The 24,138-nt window shown below is 50.7% G+C and overlaps 1 protein-coding gene across 1 annotated transcript in view; it reads left to right on the forward strand.

Annotated features, from left to right (window-relative positions):
* SORL1 (sortilin related receptor 1) overlaps positions 1–24,138 on the forward strand; it is a 44,318-nt gene that overhangs the window by 11,572 nt on the left and 8,608 nt on the right. The window contains exons 11-40 of the mRNA XM_062594562.1: positions 956–1,044; positions 1,203–1,381; positions 2,896–3,082; positions 4,155–4,283; positions 4,492–4,577; positions 5,994–6,166; positions 6,950–7,081; positions 7,646–7,737; positions 7,954–8,200; positions 8,679–8,817; positions 9,515–9,688; positions 9,868–9,981; positions 11,149–11,271; positions 11,454–11,573; positions 12,870–12,995; positions 13,184–13,291; positions 13,779–13,910; positions 14,220–14,351; positions 15,064–15,198; positions 15,484–15,639; positions 16,330–16,479; positions 17,080–17,208; positions 18,480–18,606; positions 19,189–19,358; positions 20,017–20,129; positions 20,508–20,612; positions 21,611–21,683; positions 22,908–22,990; positions 23,249–23,345; positions 23,932–24,116. Of these exons, the coding sequence (XP_062450546.1) occupies positions 956–1,044; positions 1,203–1,381; positions 2,896–3,082; positions 4,155–4,283; positions 4,492–4,577; positions 5,994–6,166; positions 6,950–7,081; positions 7,646–7,737; positions 7,954–8,200; positions 8,679–8,817; positions 9,515–9,688; positions 9,868–9,981; positions 11,149–11,271; positions 11,454–11,573; positions 12,870–12,995; positions 13,184–13,291; positions 13,779–13,910; positions 14,220–14,351; positions 15,064–15,198; positions 15,484–15,639; positions 16,330–16,479; positions 17,080–17,208; positions 18,480–18,606; positions 19,189–19,358; positions 20,017–20,129; positions 20,508–20,612; positions 21,611–21,683; positions 22,908–22,990; positions 23,249–23,345; positions 23,932–24,116 (4,005 nt within the window). The remainder of the gene's footprint in view (positions 1–955; positions 1,045–1,202; positions 1,382–2,895; positions 3,083–4,154; positions 4,284–4,491; positions 4,578–5,993; positions 6,167–6,949; positions 7,082–7,645; positions 7,738–7,953; positions 8,201–8,678; positions 8,818–9,514; positions 9,689–9,867; positions 9,982–11,148; positions 11,272–11,453; positions 11,574–12,869; positions 12,996–13,183; positions 13,292–13,778; positions 13,911–14,219; positions 14,352–15,063; positions 15,199–15,483; positions 15,640–16,329; positions 16,480–17,079; positions 17,209–18,479; positions 18,607–19,188; positions 19,359–20,016; positions 20,130–20,507; positions 20,613–21,610; positions 21,684–22,907; positions 22,991–23,248; positions 23,346–23,931; positions 24,117–24,138) is intronic.

The following is a 24,138-nucleotide window of genomic DNA, read 5'->3' on the forward strand; positions in this document are numbered from 1 at the left end:
GCTTTTTCAGCTGAGAAATAGTCATACAGCTTTTTCCTCACGGCTTTTGGCAAGCAGCTGCTGAAAGCAGGCTGGACGGCTTATTGGCCTCCAGATCACTCGTACGGTCTCAAAACGCAAAAAGAAAGAAACGATATATGCAGTGCCCTTTGCAGGAACGTCCCCGAGCGTGTTAGTGTGTACTACCAGTGGAGTCGAGCATGTTTGCGGTTTCTTCTTGAGCTGCACTGAGCCTCCCAGATAGGAAAGCAAAGGAGTGATTTTGTATTGGTGGTCACAAGCTAGAGCAAGAGGTGACCGTGAAATACAACAATTTTCTTACCGGGAGTGGATGTGCAGGTTGCCTGCAGGGAGTGGTTTTTGCCTGCCATGGCCCCATTTATCTCTCAGTGTTTAAAAAACCTTGCAGATTGAATAACAAAACTTATCTGAAGTCTTAGGAAGGCAGCAAGTCCCTGATGAGCATTCAGAAACCTTTGTAGACAAGAATCGCAGACTTAGAGGGGGAGAGATTGATTCTGGTTTCATGTAACAGCACTTTTTCAATTAGTTCTTACACTAGCCTACAACCTGTGGGGAGGAGAGTCCAAGGTACAGTTCTGCTCTTTAACACAGCTATATATTTAGAGAAATTGGGCTGACTGCTCTTGACAACAGATGTTGGCCCATAAACACTTGACTCTCTAGTGCCTCCAGATATTTGGCTCAGCCCAAGTGACCTGAAACGCTAGCACGGGTCAGGAAGCATTTCTGACAGAGCATGCTTTCCTGCAAAGCTTTTCCCTTAATTCAGTGTAGCTTTGATGAGTGTGAGCTAAGCTTGAAGGCAAGGTCCTCCTAGCGTGCTTGAGTGAGTCAGGGTCTCTGCAGCGAAACTTTGAGGGGTGTAATGTTCTGGCACCCCTTACCTTCATGCTCTGGATTTTTCCCCCCTTGCCACTGTTTCTCTTCTCAGGCACTGTCTGGGCCCCACTACTACACTTGGGGTGATCACGGCGGCATCCTGGTGGCAATCGCACAAGGCACCGAGACCGACCAGCTCAAGTAAGTTACCTGGTGGAGCCCTGCAACGGGGCTCGGGCTTCCTCCGGGGCAGCATTTGGCCAGTGGCCTCGAGCAAGCCTTTCCCTTGACTTGTGCCTCAAGTCCCAGGCTTGCTCGAGGACTTCCTCTTCATGACTGCCCCAATCCTCTTTCTCCAGGTATAGCACAAACGAAGGGGAAACCTGGAAAACATTCACTTTCTCAGAGAAGCCGGTGTTTGTGTATGGCCTTCTTACCGAGCCAGGGGAGAAAAGCACCATATTCACCATCTTTGGCTCATACAAAGAGAACGGCCACAGCTGGCTGATACTGCAGATCAACACCACCGACGTGCTGGGTAAGGCAGCGGGCGGCGGAGCCCTCGGCTCACGCCGGGTTGTGTGTGTGTGACACCTGTCCTTCCTCCACTCCTTGGCTTTATGCCCTAAACATGCAAACAGCCATTCACTGAAAAACAGCCCATCCCCACTGCCTCATGCACAGCCCCCGAGGAGGACTGTGGATGCAGCTAAGACTTCTATGTATCATCTCCAGAGCTCTTATAACGAGGAGGAGTGGGGCAAGACCTCAGGGAGAGGTTTTCAGAAGCCCAGAGTGACCTAGAGACCCAGGCCACGATCCAAAACATGTCGTCATCTAAGGTTCTTCTAAGACTCCCACCATGGAGTCTTAGAAGCATGGGAAATTCAATGCCTAAGTAGGAACAGAGAAAAGTGTGAAACACCTTTGTAGCTCTTGCCCTCAGTCCCATTCTCTTGTGGGACACAGGGGCTAAGCCTCAACCCTGTTACTAGCCTGCTCCTCTCCTGAGGACACCCATACAAGAGCTGGACCTGCGAGAGGATCTCCTGCTGGGGCTGGGACTGGGGCTGGGGCTTTCTACGGTTCTCACATCAGTCCTGTGTCCCTCATGGCTCACATCCACACGGAGATGGCTGATGAAGGCAATCACATTTTCTGGGCTCTTGCCAAGGACCTCTCCCTCATTACCAAGGGATTTGTTAAAAAGGAAATGAAACAAAAAAAAAAAAAAAGAAAAAAGAAAGAAAAGAAGCCAGCCCTTCTGCAGGCATGTGCCTATGAATGTTTTATAACTGATTTCAGCTTTGATTGCAAGGCAGCATTTTAATCAAAGAGCAGTTAAACTCAGCAAAGGAATTTACTTTGCTACAATTTTTAACTGACTTCTCTAGCGGTTTGTTAGAAACGGATCTGTTTGGTAACCAGAGTGACTTCCTTCAAGCGAAGCGTTACAGATCCACTGCCGCAGAGCTGCTCGCTGCCGTCCGTCACGGGCAGCCTCTTCTCCGCCTGCTGCAGCGCGGGGGCCCTGGCCTGGGTGCCCGGGTGCCCTCCTCCCTCTGCGCCCCTCGGCTCCCCCGTCGCCTCCTCGGTCCTGGCAGCGCGGGTGGCTTTTCTCCTGGGGTGCAGCCCCGCGCTGGCGGTGCCGGGTGAAGCCGGTGTGCCATGTGCGTGCAGGCAGGTGTCCGGGGCTCCGGCACGCAGCTCTGCGGTGATTGCTTGGGGATACAGGCTCGATGGATAGCGACTGCTCTTTTCTACCAACAAACTTAACTCTCTCACCCCCGGCTTTTTAGAAAACCCCTCTACGGGTGTAATGCTGGGTCCGCAGCTTTGCACAAGACCTTCCCTGAGAACAAAACTCCCCCGCTCCCTGGAGCTCAGCGTGGTGCTGGGCGCGGAGCAGGGTACAGCTTTGCACAGCCTCGCTGGGCGCACGTCGGCAGCGGGGACAGAGGGAAATCGGAGACTCACTTGCTTTTAAATCTTCCGTCTTGGTTACCGCAGAGACGGTGCCTTTCATTAACCCAACTTTGTCACTTATCTTAGGGGTCCCTTGCACAGAAAACGACTACAAGCTGTGGTCACCCTCCGATGAGCGAGGCAATGAGTGTTTACTGGGGCATAAAACTGTTTTCAAAAGGAGGACTCCTCATGCGACGTGTTTCAATGGGGAAGATTTTGACAGGCCTGTCATGGTCTCCAATTGCTCTTGTACAAGAGAAGACTTTGAATGGTAAATACCAATTAATTTCTTTTAGTCTGGATTGTAATTCTGAGATAAGTATCTGTGACCAATCGCACAAAGCGGACAAACATCCAATTTACTTAGCTCTTTTTTTTATCACTGCTTGATTTTATAGCAAAGAGGAAACTAAATAGACTGAAAACATCCTTTCATTAATAATGGGGCATGAGACTTAATTAATGTCTTCAGAGCTCTGAAATATTCTGCAGAAGAGCAAAGTATTGTTAATCCATCACCTTCTCTCAAATGATGGAGGACGATTTCCCATCACACGTGGAGATTTTCTGCTAAAAGGCTTAGTGACTCTTTAGCTGTAGCAATGCGACTGCTCCTGCTACATGATTTGGTTATAATTTACACTTTACTGAAGCTGCACAGCTGTCAGGATTAGGCCGCCTTGCCTTGGCAGTCAGATGCAAAGGTTTGGGGTTACTGAGTGAACTGCTTTTCAGGACCTGGGCTTTCAGAGGAGCTCGAGCCCAGACTGCTTGAGTGTCTAGTACCTGCAATTAAGGACAGAGTTTCAGGCCTCCCTGTAGATGCCCAGAAACAGACTGAAGAGGAATTTGGCTCATCATGGGCAGACCAGGAATTAGGCTGGTGGGAGCTAATTTCTGCCTTAGAGTCAAAACCCTGGAGTGTCTCTAAAGTCAGATTGACATAACCTTTTCCATAGCATTTTCCGAAGAACAAAAGCATTGTAACACCCATTTTACAGCTGGGAAAAACTGAGGCACACCCCAGAGAAATAAGACAGCTAGCTGGGGAATTGGGGCTCAGAGCCAGATCTTCAGGGAGTGCTGGCTCCAGTATGGCTTGCTGCCTCATTTACTCTATTCTGTTTCATCACTAGGAAGCTTATTTGCAAACTGTTTTTGTAATGTCCCAATGGAAAAAGTTGTCTGGCTGTAAGATATTACATTGATAATAAATGAATGGCCTTCTGAAATACTTTGTGGTCTTAAAACTTGATTGCAAAAATAGAGGAGAGTAAACAGTCTAGCGTGGTGCGTTTGTCCCTTCTTTCCCTTCCTGCCTCACCTCATTCTTCTCTTGGCAGTGATTTTGGCTTTAAACTGAGCGAGGACTTAGCATTAGAAGTTTGCGTCCCTGACCCTGAATTTGCTGGAAAGCCGTATGACCCACCAGTTCCTTGCCCTGTTGGCTCAACTTACAAGAAGACTCGAGGGTATGTTGTTATACCTAGAAGGGAATTTGATCTTCTAAAGACTGGGATTTATGCTATTGGTGTTAAAACCCAAGCAAGTGGCAGTTAGTGGATTGCATGTGCAGATATACAGAGCAACATTTAATTTGAAATTAAGAACCAGTGGGTTGTTCTAGCTGCTCATGATGCTATATTATTGGAGTAAACTGCCCGGCTGTTTATGTTGCAGCTACCGAAAGATCTCTGGGGACACTTGCGCAGGGGGAGACATCGAATCGCGCCTGGAAGGGGAGCTGGTGCCCTGCCCGCTAGCTGGTAAGTGTGTGCAGGATTACCCTGGCCACAGGGCCTTCGTTCATAACGTCCTTGGCTGGGCCCTGACCATGCATAAATTCCCAGAGGCTCCCCAGAGAGAAACTACGGAACAGGAGCTAACATGCCTCAATCAGTTAAAAAAAAAAAAGAAAATTATGTCCTGCCCTGTGTAGGGAAATCCATCTGCAGACACTGCCCAGAGATGTGCCACCGCGTGCGGCTCCGTGGCAGGCACCGGGGAGCAGGGCAGGGCAGGGGCTGGCCGCTCGTGCCAGGAGGACGCCAGCACCTCTTTGCCCTTCCTTCTCCTCTCAAAATGATTTCATGCCCGTGTGCTGCCACCACTGTTTGCATTCCGCTCATTAAGGCTTTAATTTAATCTGCCGTCACGAGCAGCGCGATGAGCATGCTACCGCGCGGGAGGGAAGAGGTTGCGGTGAGCCGTGGCTGCTGCGGCCGGTAGAAAAGCAGGCGGTTTTCCCAGGCAGCAGCAAGCCCGGACAGCCCAAGGTTGCAGTGCACCGGCCAGGCCTAAGACTCTACAGGGGGCAGTTGATAACCCAAGTGCAAAACCTGGAGAAACTTCCCCTCCACTGGGATTCACGCCAACACGGTGTTTAGTTTTCCTCTGAGGTTAAGAATCGACAACATTTTTCACCATCTGAGCCCTCTCGAGCTATCTGGAGAGCTGCGTTAGGCTGTGAAGGGCTCTGCTGCCTGAAAACTAAGCCTGCAGCCGCCGGCAGCCCGGGCTTTGAGCTGTTGTGTTCCCAGCGCATTTGCCGATAGTGCTCAGAAACACCTCGTTTGCACCGCTTTCACGTACGCTACGTGCTTCGTATCTCCGGAGCGATGCACCACCAGTGTTACTGACCTTAGCTTCACTCAGTAATAGCGTTACTGGAATTTACTGGTAGCATGCTAATGCCTGGGTGTCTCTGTCCTGGGTGAGGGGCCCGTTACGCTAGATGCTGTGCAAAAACCACCCTGGAATATTTACTGCAGTAAAGGTGTCCCCTGGGACACACAGCGCTTACATCACTCGCACCTTTGTATGAGAATTTTGAGGAACAGGAGATCAGTGTTTTGTTTCTAATTGGCAGAACGCAAATGCAGAAAGGAAACCGTCAAAACAGTTTTTGCCATTTTTGCCTCCTCTTTCAACCCCCCACAGTAAACAACAGCACTAGTGTTTTCCCGTCACATGGGTGAATAAGGGGACCCGATGAGGCTATTAGCATTTTCTAATTAACCTAATCCTGTTGAGACAAAGAGCCTTTGCCTCGGTCGAGATGCTAAAACATACCATCGGGGCATCGGGGGGGGGGGGGGTGAAATACCTGTTATTTGCTGCCTGCCCTTTGAGTAACCCCCAAAGCCAGAGGCTGCTGCATAACGAGGCCCCTGTTCTCGCAGAGGAGAATGAGTTTATTCTGTACGCTACCCGCTACTCCATCCACCGGTACGACCTCTCCTCGGGCGTCAGCGAGGAGCTGCCCCTGGCCGGGCTGCGAGGGGCCGTCGCCCTCGACTTCGACTACGACCACAACTGTTTGTACTGGGCCGACGTCACCCTTGACATTATACAGGTGAGCAGGTAGCTCAGAGGTTTGGGTGACCGAGGTGCCCCAGCAGAAAGCGCAGCTCCCGTTCAGGCTGCACTGGGTCATGTCACGTCATGTCATGTCATGACCCATATCGTCATTGTCATGTGACTGATCCTCTTATGCAACCTGTCTTAGCGGCCTATCTTGGCCAGGTTTGTCCCCAGATCCTTTCCTAACATGTATGCCTCAATCCAGTGACTCTCCATTGACTTTCAGAGGTTCATGCACTTCTAAAATGCTGTAACAAAGTTCCTAAAAGGCAAGAACATTTATTTTCAACCAGGTTGGACTGCTCCACAGCTTAAGCTCCCAGGCAGGAATACGCGTGTGCCCGGGGACCGAGAGCATCCCCTGCCCCCCGCGAAGCCGGCTCCCCCCTCGGCCTCCTGCAGAGGCAAGGCGTCCCCTTGGCTTCCGTGGTGTTCCTCAGAAAGCCAGTGCTGAGCAGAGTCTGGCTGCGAATGAGCACCGAGAACAGCACCACGTGCAAAATCAGCGTTTCGCCCCAGTGTTGTTAGCCAAAACATCCCGCCTGCCCCTGCGGCTGCTCTGGCCGCCTGTCCCCTGGGTTGTCACCGCCTCGCACTGCAGACACAGGTGCAGGGCGATGGAGCTGTTACCTAAGTGCTTTGAAATTCGAGCGCTTGCTTTAGGTATTTCTCATCCGTGAGCTCTCCGTTAAGGCTTGTCCTGCACACCTGAGTGTGCTAACCTGGAGGCTGTGAGAGTTTCCTATTTATTTTCTTTTATTTTATTTTTTTCTAGCGCCTTTGTCTCAATGGCAGCTCAGGCCAAGAAATAATCGTCAGCACTGGGCTGGAAACAGTGGAGGCTTTGGCCTTTGAACCTCTCAGTCAATTGCTTTACTGGGTCAGTGCTGGGATTCCAAAAATTGAGGTATGTCTGCAATCACTGGTGCTAAAAAGATGTGTTTACATCGGCGTATCCAAGTTGGATGCTGCCCTGAGTTGCTGGTGTGGCACTACCAACCACCGACCCTCCTCCCGCGGCATGGTATTCCACTTTACGGGGTCTGAACGCAGACAGGGTACGGTACTATTCAGGCCCTCATAGTTAAACTGAGATCCGTTTATGATGCCAAAGTGAGCAGTAGAAATGGGGAGAAAAAACCCAGCTCATTAAGTAATTTATCTGCAGTTAACTAAGCTACTTTAGATTGGACGATGTCCTGCAGTACACGGGGCTAGAGCAGGTTGTGGTAGACACCTGCTACAGCCAGTTGCTCATTCACTAACTTAGAAATAGCAATAAATAAACCAGGGCTATCATTTTTTTTCACTTGCCCTAAGAAAATTGCTCCTTGTGCCCATCTATTTTGGATAGCTATTTTATTAGGGAGCTGTAATTAAATGCCACAGAATTCATTTAACTTTGAACAGTGCGATTACTCTCCCTATTGCCACCCGTGAACACCTCCCTCCTTTTTTGTTACTACTCCAGGTTGCCAATCCAGATGGAGACTTGCGACTTACTGTCCTGAACTCCTCGATCCTGGAACGACCCAGAGCCCTCGCTCTGGTTCCCAGAGAAGGGTAAGCAAAACACCACCAGGAATAGCTGGGAGACAGTCCGAGACTGGGGGCCGGTTTCTGTTTTAATCAAGCTGCTGTTCTCCTGCCCATACATTTCCAGTGGCAGTAAGTTTTCCAGCTAGTAAAATTGATCTGGTCAGTCTGTGCTTTTTAACCTGCTTCCTTTTGATGAGATGTTCTGTTACCACGTGGAGTAAACTCTCTGGCTCTTGTCAGGTTGATGTTCTGGACTGACTGGGGAGACTCCAGGCCCGGCATTTACAGAAGTGACATGGACGGCTCATCGGCCGGCTGCATCGTCTCGGAGGGCGTGCGGTGGCCAAACGGCATTTCTGTGGATGACCACTGGATCTACTGGACAGAGGCCTACATGGACAGAATCGAGAGGGTTGACTTCAACGGCCTCCAGCGGTCCGTGATCCTGGACAGCCTCCCTCACCCCTACGCCATTGCCGTGTTTAAGGTATGTATGCAGGGTTTCTTTTCAAGTAGATGGAGATCTACACAGCATACGCGGTCTTAGGTGGTGGTGGTGGGGAGTTGGGCTTGAGGAGTGTTTAGCACACTGCATCTGGCTCCTGGGAGGCAGAGCTTTATTTCTGCTCCTGGCACGTTCAGACAAATTCCAGAAACTAACAGGCAGGTACAGCTCAAACTGGGATGGAAATCCAGCAGGCTGCCAGCTTTTCCAAGCAGCTATACTGTGATGTCTTCCCCAGATTGCCTGTGACTCAGCAGATGTGCCTTCTGCTCCTGCCTGTGCACACAGCCCATTTCATGTCCTTATCTTCCTGCCCTTGGCTTGGAGGAGCATTTGGACTCTCACTGCCCTGCGATTCCAGGGTGTTGCAATGGTCTCGATCCTAATAACTGCTGGCTGGCACTTCCGAGGCGGCTCCGCTCATGTCTCTTGGCACTAAAGAGCAAAGCTTGTGTTTCAGAATGAAATCTACTGGAATGACTGGTCACAGCTGAGCATTTTTAGAGCGTCCAAAACCAGCGGCTCAAGAATGGAGATTTTAGTTGGGCGATTAAACGGGATCATGGATATGAAAATATTTTACAGAGGAAAGACGACAGGTAACCGAGTGTGCATGCAGATGATCTCTCTTCGGGATATTGTGACAGGCTGAATGCTCGGATGGATGCGTCCCATGGCACTGGGTGTGGAAAGCCGTTTATCCCCCATTTCCACAAGTTCCCAAACTGCAAGGTGCTCCCATCTCACATTGCATGAGCCTGAAGGTACTCACATTCCTGTAGAGCTTTTTAAGCGCGCAGGTGCCCTGTTAAGGGTTGTGTTTCATTAGCACCACTTATTACTTCTAAGCTGCCACAACAGATATTCCCTGTCGGAGAGAAGGAGGATTTAAAGCCCTGCCTGCGATATGATGGTGCTCTCCACGTCGGTCACAGATTGTGCCCTTTCCATGCAAAGGGGAAAAGGGCATCACTCTGGGCTATGCTCAGGTAGCAGCAGCCCCAGCATGATGTATTGCTCACTGAATGGATTGCCATCACTCTTAGATGGGTGTAAGATCATCAAAGGGCTTTACAAACCAGCACCATGCAAGAAACTGGGAAAACCATTAAGGCCCTTGGTCTTTAGGGGAGCAGAAAGCTCTTTGCACTTCTGAGTCCAGCCTCAAAACTTGACACTGCTGAGCTGGCTCTTAGCCAGCAGCCGGAACCCAGGAGGGATGCGATAGGTAAAACTGGGCTTCCCGCCGCGTCTCGCGGCCCTCTGTCCCGACCGTGTCCCTTCGCCTCCTGCCAGGACAGAACGCCTGCATTGCCAAGCCCTGCAGCCTGCTCTGCTTGCCCAAGTCACACAACGGCAAAAGCTGCAAGTGTCCCGAGGGTGTTGCCAGCACCGTGCTGCCTTCAGGGGAGGTCAAGTGTGACTGTCCTCACGGCTATGTCATGAAGAACAGCACCTGTGTGAAGGAAGGTAAATCCATGCTCAATTCTTGCAGCTGCCTTATCTTGGGAAGTGGTGGCTCCTGCCACTTTGAGAGGTCAGCGTGGCCTTCGGCGCTGTACTTTGGGCTAGCAGAAGTACGGCCTGTGGTCCGAGAGGGCAGTACCATGCCTAACGCCAGCTTGTTTGTGTTTTCCCCTTTGCACCAGAAAACACCTGCCTGCCGAACCAGTACAGATGCTTCAATGGGAACTGCATAAACAGCATTTGGCAGTGTGACAACGATAACGACTGTGGGGACATGAGCGATGAGAAAAACTGCCGTAAGTGTCCTGCGATGGCATTTGCCCGTTCCAATTTGGATTTGTGCTGTGTCGGTGTCGCGCTCGAGCTGCTTGTCTAGACTCGCGTTATAGCCACGGGGAGCACGAGGCACTCGGAGGGCACGATTCATCTCGTCCTAAGGGGCACGTCCAAAACTGCTTGCATGAATTGCACCACGCAGGGCGTGGTGTTTTATCCTTGCCCGGCTTAAGTGTACGAGTCTCGAGCTAGGTGAGATTGATCCCAGTTTTTGTGTGAGGGTGCGTGCTTGTCTTTCGCAGTAATTATCCCCTGAGGCTAATTGAGGGCATGGCTGATGCTGAGGAAAATAGTGCATGCAGAAAGTGCCTTTCTGTCTTCATCATGAGGGCGTGGGCCTCTTGCTGAGCTAATAAATCAAGTTCAAATACAGTAAAGATGAAGGTCACCTCCTCAGGTAAAATTAGGGAAACCAAGAGCACATCGGAAGCACAGCTCTTCCAAGCCATTGCAGAGCCTGAGGGGTTTGGATTAGTCCCTCATGCAAAGAGGGCCAGGCTTAAAGTTTGGGATCAGTGGAGGATCAGATATTCCTGGAGAGATGCTCTTTATCCATGTTTCGTACTCATAAAGAGGTCATTTTCCCGCCTACCCTGAGATACCAGCCAGCAGAGTCAAAATACATCCTCTCCCCGCAGTCTGACCTCACTGAAAGCAAATAAACAGTCGGAGGGCGATTTCCCCTCCTGGTTCGAGCTTTGTCGGGGCGAGGTAAAGCCGCTGCGGGTGCCCGGCCCCGGCCCGGGCTCTGCGGGGCCGGGGAGCCTCTCCCTCAGCCTGGCGGCTCCTGCCTTTGCCCTCTGTCCGGCTCCGCAGGCCCCTTGGGTGACACCAGGCAGCTCTGCAGCCCAGAGCCTCTTTCCTCCTCGTTGCTTCGCCCTGCCTGGAGGGCATTTTCCCAGTGGGGGGGAAGGTCACCCTGTTCCCCAAGCAGACCGTTAACCTCTTCCTGCTCTGCTGTACGAGGCGTGCGTGATAAAACGGACAAAACAGCACTAAGGCAGACTGCGCGGAGACGGGCTCTGCAGCCTGCCGCCCGCCCCGCACCGCGGCGCGCCGCGTGCGGGTGCGGGCTAGCTCGCCGCCGCCTCGAACACCGTCTCTGCCTCTCCTCCCGCCGGTGGCAGCCACAACGGTGTGCGACGCCGAGAGCCAGTTCCGCTGCCAAGGCTCCGGCACCTGCATCCCGCTCTCCTACAAGTGCGACCTGGAGGACGACTGCGGCGATAACAGCGACGAGAGCCGCTGCGGTGAGTGCGGTGCTGCGCTGAGTCGCCCCGTCCTCCCCTTTCGCCCGGCTCCGAAGCGGCGGGGTGGCAAGCGGCCGGAAAACGGAGCAGGGTGGTGGCTCTTGATCCTCCAACGCGGGGAAAGCGCTTGCAGGGCCCGCCGTGCCCCGGCAGCGGCTGAGCCGCGCGCGCCTTGCTCGCAGAGGCCCACCAGTGCAGAAGCGACGAGTTCAGCTGCAGCTCCGGGATGTGCATCCGCCTTTCCTGGATGTGCGACGGCGACAACGACTGCAGGGACTGGTCAGATGAAGCAAACTGCACTGGTAAGCTCCTCGACGGGATCAACAAGCTTCTTTTTTTGCTAGGGAAAGCGCCGGCTGCTGAAGTCTTTGCTGGCTCGGGCCGCGACGCGGGAGCTGCCGGAGCGGGGTGCTGGGTGCGCGGCGGAGGAGCTGCCTCCTGCTGCTCCTGCGCGCGCAAACCATCCCCAAGCCTCGCCTGCCCGGGGCACGGGGGGTCTAAAGCTTTGCGCTGGGGATCCTGGCCGTTAGTATTCTGCGAGCGTGGCTGTGTAAGGTTTAATTTACATTGGTATCACTTATCTCTCATGAGAGTTTCTCCAGAGAGAATTACTACAGGAAAGGAACCTACTTCAAAAAGCGCAGCGGGTTTGTTAAGCCTGAAGTTGAAATTATCTAAGAGGATCACAATTATTTGAGAAACATTTCGTCTGACTCCACCAGCTGCATTTATTGCTCTTATCTAAAATAATTACATTTCACACTGAATACCTAATAGAATATTACTGCCACGAGATTGTAGTATTTTGAAATATCTGCAAGTGCATGTCACTAGCTAACCTAAAATTCAGTAGCATGCAATTTAATTAAGTTGAACACTGCTTTTCTCCTAGATAATGACGAGTGCTCTCCTCGTCTGAGAGTGGGGTTCGTTTTTAAAGGGACACTGCGCGTTAGGCTTCAAGCAGTTTAAACCATCGGCAGACATTTTCCACGAGGAGCCTAAGGAAGGCCAGGGCCCTAATCCCTTTGAAATCCAAAGAGAATTGTATTTCTAATGTGCTTTGGCAGCACTGAATAGCCTTGCTGGGCTTAATTAAAGGCTGTCTTTGAGACTTCAAGGGTAAACAGGCCGTTCCCTCCTCGACCCGCTGTGGCCGGGCCGACGCGCGCGCTGCCCTTCCCGGCTCGCGGGCAGCGCTCGCCGTCGTGCTCCTTTGCCCACGCACCGGGAGGATGGAGACCAAGGGGAGGGAGGCTTTACGAGGCCCTGGAGAGCTTCAGAAACGTTTGCTAGCCTCTGAAAGCAGCCCATGAGGTGCAGCGGGCTTGCACGAGGGACAGGGAGGAAAAGATCACGGCACGAACCGGGTAAAACGCAAGATTCCCAGCACCCAGTTCCCAGCTCGGACCCCGCCGGGCGATAACCTCAGCTGTGGAGCTGCGCGTCAGCGCTGGGATGTGCCGCAGCGTAAACGAGGGCGCGAACGGCAAGGACGGGGGGTGCATCTGTGCAGGGCCCGGCGTGCCGCGTGCCGCAGCGGGGCGGAAAGCTCGGCCGGGCGCCGCGCTCAGGCGCCCGTGCCGCTCTGCTTTCAGCAGTATCCCACACCTGCGAGGCCTCCAGCTTCCAGTGCCAGAACGGCCACTGCATCCCGCAGCGGTGGGCCTGCGACGGCGACGCCGACTGCCAGGACGGCTCCGACGAGGACCCTGCCACCTGCGGTACGCGGCGCGGGGGAGCCGGAGGGATCGCTGCAGAAACGGTCAGATAAAACCGTAGCCAACTCAGGCAGACAGCTCCCATCCCTCCAAAGGAGGACAGATGCGGGGAGGGGAGGGGAAGGAGTTTGAGCTGTGCTTAATTAAGAACAGCTTTATAAAAAGCTACAACACTCAAATCTGAATTTCAGAAAAAAAGTGCAATGGCTTCCAGTGCCCGAACGGTACTTGCATCCCAACCAGCAAACACTGCGACGGCATCAACGACTGCTCCGACGCCTCTGATGAGCAGCACTGTGGTGAGTACCAGGGCCTGCGGGGACCTGGCCGGACCCCAAGAGCCAAACCAAAGCATCAGAGGGACGCCAGAGTACAGTGTCTGGACTTGCTGCCTTGCCAGAGCCTGTCTCACCAATGAGCTAATGGGAAAGCCTCAGTTAGCATTCGTCAGCCCACCGGGAAGTCTCCTCCTCTGTGCTTGTTAGTGAAAGGCTAAGCAGGAGGGATAGTGCAGGGGAAGGAGTGTAGACTGGCAGGAGCTACGTTCAGGGACGTGCCCAAATCCTGCCTGATGCCCGTGCCAAGCTGTTCGTACCAGGATGCATTACCGGATGAGGGCAGTACGCATAGATACAGAGCTCAAGCTATTTGTCATGGAAACTTTCTGCACCTTTATGAAATCTGGGTCCTGCACTCGACTGTGCAAACCAAAGAGGGTGGTTGTGGTATTGCTTTCCCACCTAACGAGCTGCCCTTCTCTCCCTTTCTGCACCCCAATTTCTGCAGAACCCCTGTGCACTCGCTACATGGATTTTGTGTGCAAGAACCGGCAGCAGTGTCTGTTCCACTCCATGGTGTGCGACGGCATCGTCCAGTGTCGGGATGGGTCAGATGAAGATGCCAACTATGCCGGCTGCTGTAAGTGTGATGGTGTGCTCTTGCCTTGGGCTTAGGTAGCAATCTCACAGCACTGTGCAAAAGGAGGGGTTAATGGAGAAGGAAACCAGTGCACAGAGAGGACAGTGCCTTCCCCAAGATACCCAAAACCAACAGGTCTCCTAAGAGGTGGCCCTGGGCTACAACATTTAGCTTTTAACCATAGCTGCGTTTTGGTGTGCTCCTTCCTTTCTCTGGTGTCATGAGCTTCCCTCAGGCTTCCCTTATACTAAGCCTGTGCTTAAGAGCAGCTGGCTCCTGGGTGGACAGCTCTCCTGTGTCGCCTTGCAGCCCAGGACCCCGAGTTCCACCGCACCTGTGACCAGTTCAGCTTCCAGTGCCAGAACGGTGTATGCATCAGCCTGGTGTGGAAGTGTGACGGCATGGATGACTGCGGTGACTACTCCGATGAAGCAAACTGTGGTGAGCGGTACCTCAAGGTCCCTTGTCACCCGAGCCCCAGCTCCTTTTGAATCGAAGGAGCATAAAAAGCACTGGCTTCTTGACATTTTATATATACACCAATGCATATATGTATAAACTTATACATGGACGCGTATAGCATTCCACTTACACATTGCACAGTGTTTTACCTAGATATCAGTATCATTTTCCTCATATTACAGGTTGACCGAAGCACACAGAAAATCTGATATAGAAGACACATATTGCAGTTGACTGAGTCATATGAAAACATATTTACTCCACAGATTCCCAGCCCGAGGCAGAGAGGCAGCTTACAGCCAAACTCAATATTTAGCAGCAATCCCTAGGCAGCTCCGGGAGCCGCGCGCAGGCAGCTGAAGCAGCTGCGTGCTCATTCCAGGACGGCTGGCTTTGCCTCTCCGTTTCTGCCGTGCCCTGCCTGCATTTCAGCAGCCAGCGGTTTGCGTCTGAGATACGGCACCCGGCACGCATAAATAGCAATGACAGCAGGCTAACAAGAGCTGTGAGGGATGGGGATTAGCCGGCCGGGGAGGGAGGAGAGGGGCCCTGCCCGCTCTGCTCCGAGGGCGGGGAGCGGGATGCTCTCCGGGGCCGTCCGCAGCCCACGCTGCGGCTCCCTTGCACCTCTGCTGGGCTGAAGCCTGCTCGGGAAGCACCGGGGCTCACGGGCCTCTCCTCTCATCATCAGAAAACCCGATGGAAGCCCCCAACTGCTCTCGGTACTACCAGTTCCAGTGCGGGAACGGCCACTGCATCCCCAACAGGTGGAAGTGCGACGAGGAGAACGACTGCGGCGACTGGTCGGACGAGAGGGAGTGCGCGGGTACGGGCGCGCGGGCTGCGCGCGGGAACAGAAAGCCCCCGGGCCTGGGGGCTGCGAGAGCCCGCTCATGCCCCACGACCTTTGCAGGTCTGCCTCGTTGCAAGTGCTCCTTAGGAGCTTTGCACATCCTGCGCAGATAAAAATACTGTGCTTGTAGCGTGTTCTCCGCCCCCTCCCTGTTCCCCCTGCTCGTCGTGGCTTTCGGGCTGCTAGGATCAGGCGCAGCTTAGAGCACACACACAGGAACGGGCTGGGAAAGATCAGCTCTTGCTGTTGTATTTTTAGGTTCTCCGGTTCTGCCCATTACTACATCGATCCCACCAACATGTTTGCCTAATCACTTCCGTTGCAACAGTGGCGCCTGCGTCATCAACAGCTGGGTCTGCGATGGATATAAAGACTGCGCAGATGGCTCCGATGAGGAAGCCTGCCCTACTTTACGTAAGGTTTTCTCTTCCTTCGCCCCTTTCCCTTTTCTATAGGATAGCATCTGCAAAGCTGTCGGCCGTTCAGTGTCAAGTACTTGCCAAATTACACCTTTAAATTATGTGTCGGTGTCAAAGCCTACCACCTATGGAGTCACAGCCCCCGACGCCAGCAGCGAAACAGGTCCAGCCTCCCCCCCTTGCCTGAATTAATGCAGGCACCTCAACTGCTGCAGCAGTCCAAACAGGGCTGCGCAAACCCTTGCCGCAGCTTCTTGGACTGCGTGCGGGAGCGGAGGCTGGGCTGAGACTGTCAGCCCAGGAGGGGACAGGTCCACGGGGGCAACTTTTCCGCTCACGCCGCCACTGAAGCTAAAAGTCAGCACTCCCTGCCTGCTGTCCTGGTCCTGGCTGAGGCCGGCAGGGCTCCGAGCGGATGCAGGTAACCTCATCCATCACTACGCCCGGTGCCAGCATCCCCCTTTCGGAGCTGCCAAACCGTTTGCTTTGCCAGCCTCCTGCAGCCAGGAGCGAGAATGACTTAGAGATTTAGTGAACCGAAAGCCGAAGGAGCCGCATACCTGCTAGATGGGAAGATATTGCCATCTAGTGGAGTTGGGACCTGGGGACAGACATGGTGGCAGCAGCCGTGGCCGGGCTGCACCCGGTGCTGTTCCTCACCAGGCTCCTGCTTCCTTCCCCCCAGGACCTAATGTAACTGCCACCTCCCCAGCGCTCCTGGGCCGCTGCAGCAGGTTCGAGTTCGAGTGCCAGCAGCTGAAGAAGTGCATCCCGAACTGGAAGAGGTGTGATGGCTTGCGGGACTGCCAGGACGGCACTGACGAGAGGAACTGCCGTAAGTGTGGGGGAAGACACGGCAAAACTCTCTGCAAGACGCACCTAGTGGATTCCTTGCAATAAATGCAGCATTACGGTTAAAAAATAGCCCCCAGATAGTGCCTATCCCATTAGATAAGGCCGCTTTTCCCTAATCAGCTGCAGCTCGGAAATGTCGTATGCCTTGGGTGTGATGTCTCCTGGTTGGGCCCTGCAGGGAGCAGATGGCAGTGATTTCCCGCATCTCCTCCATGTCAGGCAACTCAGCATGGCAGATGAGTTGATCCAAAGCCATATGCTGACAAGTGGGAAAGCGAGGAAATAACGGAGGTGTGGTTGGGGAATTCAAGATGCCTCTGCTTTCTTTGACATCTAGAGGGTTGTGTTGTTGATCTCAGTGGGATAGGCTCCAGGTTCTTACTGTAGCAGATGTGAACATGCCAAAAGATGTAGCAAAACAGAAATAGCTTATTAATGACCTGCTCTGAGCTCTGTCCCTGAAACGCGGCCACCCCTGCACGCAAACTTGCCTTTGAACCGGCCCTTGGCACCGCAAGCAGCATGTGCTCGCGAGGGAGCTTTCCTGCTGTGAATCATGCAACCTCTCCGTGTCTTGCAGCTACTCACAGCACCCTGTCATGCCCTAATGGATTTAAGTGCGAAGACGGAGAGGCCTGCATTATGCTGACAGAGCGGTGTGATGGATATCTGGACTGCTCAGACAGCAGTGATGAAAGAAACTGCACTGGTAAGAAGCAGCCCTGCTCCGTTTTCCATCCCTCCCTCTGTGGTAGCACACCAAGGTGCTCTCCTGACTTTTCATTCGCAACGTCCTGGACATCTCTTCCTCTATTTAGCTGTCCTAGTTGTCTTCTCACCCATTTATAATCAGCTGTGTCAAACTTCCCTGCCAACTTCTATACAGCAAATTTACTTTTACAGCAATCACAGACACAGAAAACAACTTTAGGACAGGCAGGAGCAAAGCTGTCTGTCTTGGGTGGCCCCCAGGTGAAGCCATGCTCTATAGCTATGTCCTTCTCTGCAAGGCGACGCTGGGGCAGGGGCAGCTGCCCTCTCCCCGTCCCTGCGCCTCTCGTGCTGCCTTTCCCCAGCCCTACGGAGCCGGCCCGTGCTGCAGAAGCAATCATGATCAATCACTGCCTCTCACTAGCCATTAGATTCAGCCGTTTTCCTACTGACCCTCTTGGGGGATGAAGCATCAATCAGGTTTTAGTTCTTTAATTAAATATTGATTGGGAGAAACTGCCTCAATTCAGCGGAAGGGGGAAGGAGCTGCAGAGATTCACAGCTCGGCTGCTCTACCGAGGGGAAACCATTTCTTTTTCTCTCAGAAAGTTTGTCTCAGTGGGCATGCCAGCACCTCCTCTTTCCCTCCCTAGGACTGACAGCCTTATGGGGCTTAATTCCCAGCTGGTCTGGGAAGTGGAGCAGTGGCTCCACTTTGCCTGGCTTCCCTACAGCGTTGGGAACGGAGCTAGGCGCTCGAAAACTGCCCTGGTCCCCGAGGAGGCGTGCAGGCGGCAGGGAGCGGGAACACACCTGGGAAAAGAGCTAGATATGGTAGGGAAAACTATGCGAAGAAAGGCTCTGGATCGCTTACAGTGTCAGTACAGATTAACTGCACAAGAAGAAGAGAGACTTTGGTGATCAGGTGGCACTGATGCATTTCCAAAGTGATGCTAAGAGTGTTTAATCCTTTGCCTTTCTTTGGGGGCAAGGGGGATGTTTGCATCAGGCACCGTAAAGCCCACCAAGATACACTTCGAGGAAAGCTAGGAGCATCAGGTGTCATGTTCCTGCTCTGAATAGCCCATTCTCCATCGATAATGCCTGCCTAAACTCTGCCTCATTTGGTTGATGCAAATGCTTCCTTTAATGCATATTACTATTGCTACCTCCACATGCTGTCCATGCAACATACATAACTCTTGTTTCGGTTCTGGGTAAAAGGCTCGTTTTCCTCCAGTAAAATGACTTTCTCTACTGTCTGCTTAGATGACACAATCGTATACAAAGTCCAGAACCTCCAGTGGACAGCTGATTTCTCTGGTGACGTCACTTTAACGTGGGCTCGGCCCAAAAAAATGTCCTCGACCTCCTGTATCTACAACGTGTATTACAGGTACATTACGTATTATAGATATGTTGCAGGACCCACTGCTATTTGTATCAAATAAATAACAGAAGCATGAGCACTGATGATAACAGTATTCCCCTACTTACAACAAAGTACCAAACTTAATCAAGTCTTGAAAGACTGGGAACTTTGCAATCCATTTGTACTTGAAATGTTTTCTAACATTTTGTTACAAAGGAGACCCAAAATAGCTGTAAGTAGGGGACATCTGTGAAAAGCTCTCTGGTTTTTTACAGAGTGTTTACTTTGACAGCAATATGAGTATATTCAGTTTTCGTTTTCTGCTTGGGTCTCGTCTTTGTGGGACCGCTAACAATGAGAACAAAGTCAAGAAATTAGAGCAGAGCAGTTGTAGAAACCTCAGAGGATGGTGGCTGCAAGGCACTAAGCTATGTTTAGTTCATGCTTTGAAATACTTTCTTTTCAAGTTGTTCATGCGGCTTTACTGAAAAGAAAAGGAAGAAGCAAGTTCTTAAAACATAGTTAGATATTTCATCCTTTAGGACCAGCTGAGCTCCCTCTGTCACTAAACTTCCTCCCGAGTGAAGTGCTTTGACTCTTGTGCAGGACGGTTGGTGAAAGCATTTGGAAGATTATGGAAACGCACAGCAACAAAACGAACAGTGTTTTGAAAGTCCTCAAGCCAGACTGTACCTATCAGGTGAAAGTCCAAGTGCAGTGTCTCAGCCGAGTGTACAACACCAACGACTTCATCACCCTCCGCACACCCGAAGGACGTAAGCAGACCGGCAGGGCTCATTTCACTTGCCTGATTCCTACTACTTTGCCTTAGAAAGTGACTGCAGAGGTAGCCCCAGTGGAAACAGAAAGGGGTCTTCCCTGCATCACAGTCCACAACTGTCTTTTCAGCAGTCCCAGGGAACTGCCCAGGACTGGGCTACAGGGCTGCAGCTTCCTGGCCTGGAGTCAGTCCAGCTGCTAGGTCAAGATCCTACTTTCCTTCTTCCTCTATAATTTTGTGTTTCAGTATCACTAGGAAACTGATTTTTTCTTACAATGCAGTGACAAACCCGTGGGACTGTTCAGTACCATATGCAAGGAGCAAAATAATCTAGCTGCAGAAGGTCAAATTGAAGGAAAAGGAAAGGAGGAATTGAAGGAAAACTGAAGGTCAAATTAAGGAAAAGATGTAAAAAAAAAGCAGAGTGTTTAGCAAAGTCTTAGCCTCACCAGAGTCTCTCTGACCAGAGTCACTAAAAAGGCTTCATTGCCCCAGTGGGAGATGGAAGGGACGTGAGCCAGGGCCGCGTGGAGGTCAGCACCACTCGTTTCCCATCTGCGAGACTCTGTCCTGCTCTCGCTTTCTGCCCTGTGGTCTGGACACGCCAGCCGTGGCGGTGGCCGTGTCGCTAATGGCTTTGTTTCTTTCCCCAGTACCGGATGCTCCCTTTAACCTTCAGCTGTCCTTAAAAAAAGAAGCTGAGGGGGTGGTGACTGGCTGCTGGAGTCCTCCTGTGAACACCCACGGGCTCATACGGGAGTTCATTGTGAGTCCTGCTGCGCGGCGGGGGGCCGGGGCGAGATCAGAAGTGGGGCAGGAGCTCTGCTCACCCTTCTGAGAAGAATGAGTCCTAAGGGCTCCTTGCAGTGGGAGTCTGCCTTTCTGAACGAAAGCGATCCGTGCAGAGGGTGGGGGCCCCTGAATAGGGCCTTTATAGAGGACATCTGTTGCGAGTGTTAGGCAAGAGAGGAGAAGAAATGCTGCAGGACTGTAGTCAGTGACACAGTCCTCAGATTCATGATTTCATTTCTGGCTCCCTTTCCAAGCTTTTATAGCTCATTGCATTGACATTTTGACACAGAAGGACCTGTTGCCCTGTGGTATTGGACAGTAGAGCCCTCATTGCTTGTTTCTGTGCTCCTAGGTGGAATACACCAGAGATGGATCCAAGGAGTGGTCATCCCTGAGAACAACCAAGAACTATACTGAGATCAAGAACCTACAGGTCAACACATTATACACCGTTAGAGTGAGTATTTTGAAAGCCTTAATTATAAGAGTGCTATGGATGCTTTCATTATTTTCCACTAGATGGTCTGAGAACAGCACGGTCAACTGTTAGAAAGTATGTTAAAATTGTGCATTTTACTGTCAAACCACAATGGGGACTTGGCATTTGTGCTGGTAATATATATAGTTTCAAGGCCTGAATTCTGCCCCTTGATTTGCTCCTTCTCCCAGGAGGCCAGGCTGCATTATGAAATCTGTGCTATTAATTGCCCATTTCAAAGTCATTGCCATTGCACCGGATCTGGGCCAGAGATAAACTTGGTCCTAACTGTATCGCTGGGAAAAGAAACAGATATACATGTGGAGAATGCATGCATTTGGGAGAAGTGGGGTAATTATAGACTGAACTGATAAGAATAGGAAATCAAAGTCTGCGAAGTGAACCCTGTTAAATGTATACTCTCCTATTGTCCATCTTCCAAATGCTGACTGATCACGGATACTTGTGGGAGTTCATTGTGAAACTGAGGTTGAGGATAAAACCCCCCATGAATCAATGTTACTCCTGCATCACTTACGCAATTCCATTTGCCTGCTGCATTGGAGTGAGACTTTGCTTCTACCTTAGTCCTTCCCGTATTAACCTGTCTGCAAATTAATCTTTGGAACTGGATTCAGTGCTAGGAAAGGTTTCACAGAAGTGGTTACCTATAGCAGCGCTGGGGATTACAGAGCTCCTCATATTTATAAATTTTTTAGAAAGATCTCATAGGATAGTGGTTATCTGTAAAGCAGATGCACCTCTGCCTACTTAGATTGCCTTAACTGACTTAGTCTGTTTTATCTCTGTTCGTAAGCATTTTATTACCACATAATTAAGTTATTGTTTGCTTCAAAGTACTTTGTCCATGAGTTCCGCCATGTGAATAACCTTGCTCTAACCTCATTCTCTGACTGCATTACACAAATTTGGCAGCGTACATCTGTTCATATTAACTAACCCTCTTATTTGAAAAGGTTGCTGCAGTAACTAGTCGAGGAGTGGGAAACTGGAGTGATTCCAAATCCATAACCACCATAAAAGACAAAGGTAAGTGTTGTTGTTGATCCAGTTCAAACCCATTTGGACAACACAGCAGAAACACTGACTATTAGGCTGAAGTTTTAGCTTCAGCATGCATAACCATCTTTTTTCTCTATTCTTCCCAACTGGGCGTTTTAAAATTTTTTGCAACTTTTGCTCTGCCATTTCACATAACTAGCTGCCTGAAAGTTTAGCGGCAAGTCTGAACTGGTTGTTGACTCCTCCTCTGTGCCCCGGAGTGCAGAGGATGGGAATACTGCCTCTGGAAGGGTGCGAGAGACGTGTCCCAAGGGTACCTCTCTCTCCTGGGCTGCAGATGGATTCCCAGTGACTTTTGTAGGCTAGATCTTACCTTTGGATAGGCAAGGTACCATTAACTCCTTCAGTACTTTGGCCTGAAAGGACACCTGTTCTTTCCTTTCCCTTTTGGCTTATGATGGTTTCTGCATTTCATACAGGCTAGACCAGTAAGAGACCTTGAAGGTTCCCAGGAACTGTCACAACATTACAGTCATTCACTTGCAGACAGTAGACAAATGGAAACAAAACAATAAACCATTTCCCACTGAAATGTTTTTGAAAAGCCTTTTTGAAATCATTTGTATTCATGGCAACTTCTTTTTTTTCAAACCTATAATCTGATGTCAGAATTGTCTGCTATCTAATTTGTCAGATGAAAGCGCATCCTCATCGTGTTGACAAAGAAAGAAAAGAAAACAACATGCTGCTAAAAATGCAGGATTCTTAATAGTATGAAGAGCATGAATACCTGATCATTAGAGGTAGCTGGAAATCGGAGGTAGAAAGATCTGTAAAGTGTTTCACTTCAATTTACATTAGAGCTTTGCAGCTGTCCCTACTGGCAGCTCCTGACCTCCCATCACTCCTCACTCTGAAGGCCTGAAAACGTGGACTGTGATAACAGAGCTCTTCTCAGTGAGTTCAGCAGTAAAATACCTATGCCTGGTCCTTTCTGTGCTCATCCTGTGCCTAGCAAAGCACAGAAATGTAAGGCAGCTTTTAGGTGATTGATCTGAAAAAATAACAGCAGACCTACAACTTGTACATCCGTGCCTTTGCTGAGGGACATGTGTCTTCGAGACAGGCAAGCCTGGGCCTGGGAAGACTGGGGAAACTCTTGCTATCTGATCGTCAGTGTGCAAGTCTGTATTCTTCTTATCCTCTCTCCCTGTCGGTGTCAGTAACAGCTGTTTCTTCCCTTCCTTCCAGTCATTCCTCCACCTGTCATACGTATTGAGAGCTACAGTGAGGACTCCATAAGTTTCACCCTAAAAATGAATACTAATATCAAGGTAAAATTTTTATGTTTTCTTCTAAAACTGCAGTAAAGATTGTAAATATTGGATGGGATAGAGAAGATCACCCACTTAAGTATTGCAGTTACTTCTTAAAACTAATTATGTAATACTGATTTATTACTTAATCAACTGCCCCAGCTCTCTTAATTAGTATGGAAAATGCAATGTACAGACTTGAAATGGTGAATCTTTCCCTTCATGCAATAAACAGCTGAATAGATAGTTCATATTGGTACCATTGCTGCTTGACAGGTCAGCGGTTATGTTGTGAATATCTACTGGACATTCGATACACACAGGCAAGAGAAAAGGACTCTGATCATAGAAGGAGAAAAGTCAGTCCAAAAAGGTAAATTCTTTACAAGTAAAGTTCTCCTGTTTGAGTCAAGTACAATGGGAAGTTTTTGCTGAAGGCTATAGGCTTATTCTTGTATCTCAATCTTGCATCTCAGCTGAATAGTTTATGTTTAGGAAAGAGTAAATCTTGAGAAGACAAACCAGCAAATCCTAGACCCCTATTATTAGGAACTGGAGATTTCAACCAGATTTGGGATTCATCCTCAGAGCTGCGCTAGCCTTTTCTCATCACCAAAATTTTGTGGTTCCTTAACTGCTCAGCAAAAGGTTAACTATTTGTTGGGCTCATATCCAGTACATGTCCCTGTAAATCAGATTAATTTCTGGTTTGGAGAAATCACCGGCATGTGCAGGCAAGATGCAGGAAAACATCCCAAGGAAGCAACAGGCTAGATTAGGTGCTAGGTCTCAGGTGCATTTGTACAAAGGAAATTACTCAAAACAAATAAAAACACAGACCAAGAGACAGCGGCTTCTGTCTAAGACTCTTTGCTGATGCTGGCTCTTTACTAATGCTGTCCATCAGCCATAATAGTAAGTTGCCTCTCCTAATAGTGCAAATCTCTCTTCTTCCTCAGTGGCAAATCTGACAGCACACACCCCCTATGAAATCTCTGCGTGGGCTAAGACAGAGCTGGGTGACAGCCCTCTGTCCTTCGTACGTGTCATGACCAGTGGAACAAGGCCTGCATCTCCAAGTCTCAAAGCCAAGGCCATCAACCAGACTGCAGTGGAGTGCAACTGGACCGGACCGAGGAATGTTGTAAGGCACCGATTTTCTTTCT

The sequence above is a fragment of the Rhea pennata genome, chromosome 24 (assembly GCF_028389875.1).
Source record: "Rhea pennata isolate bPtePen1 chromosome 24, bPtePen1.pri, whole genome shotgun sequence".
NCBI classification, from domain to species: domain Eukaryota; kingdom Metazoa; phylum Chordata; class Aves; order Rheiformes; family Rheidae; genus Rhea; species Rhea pennata.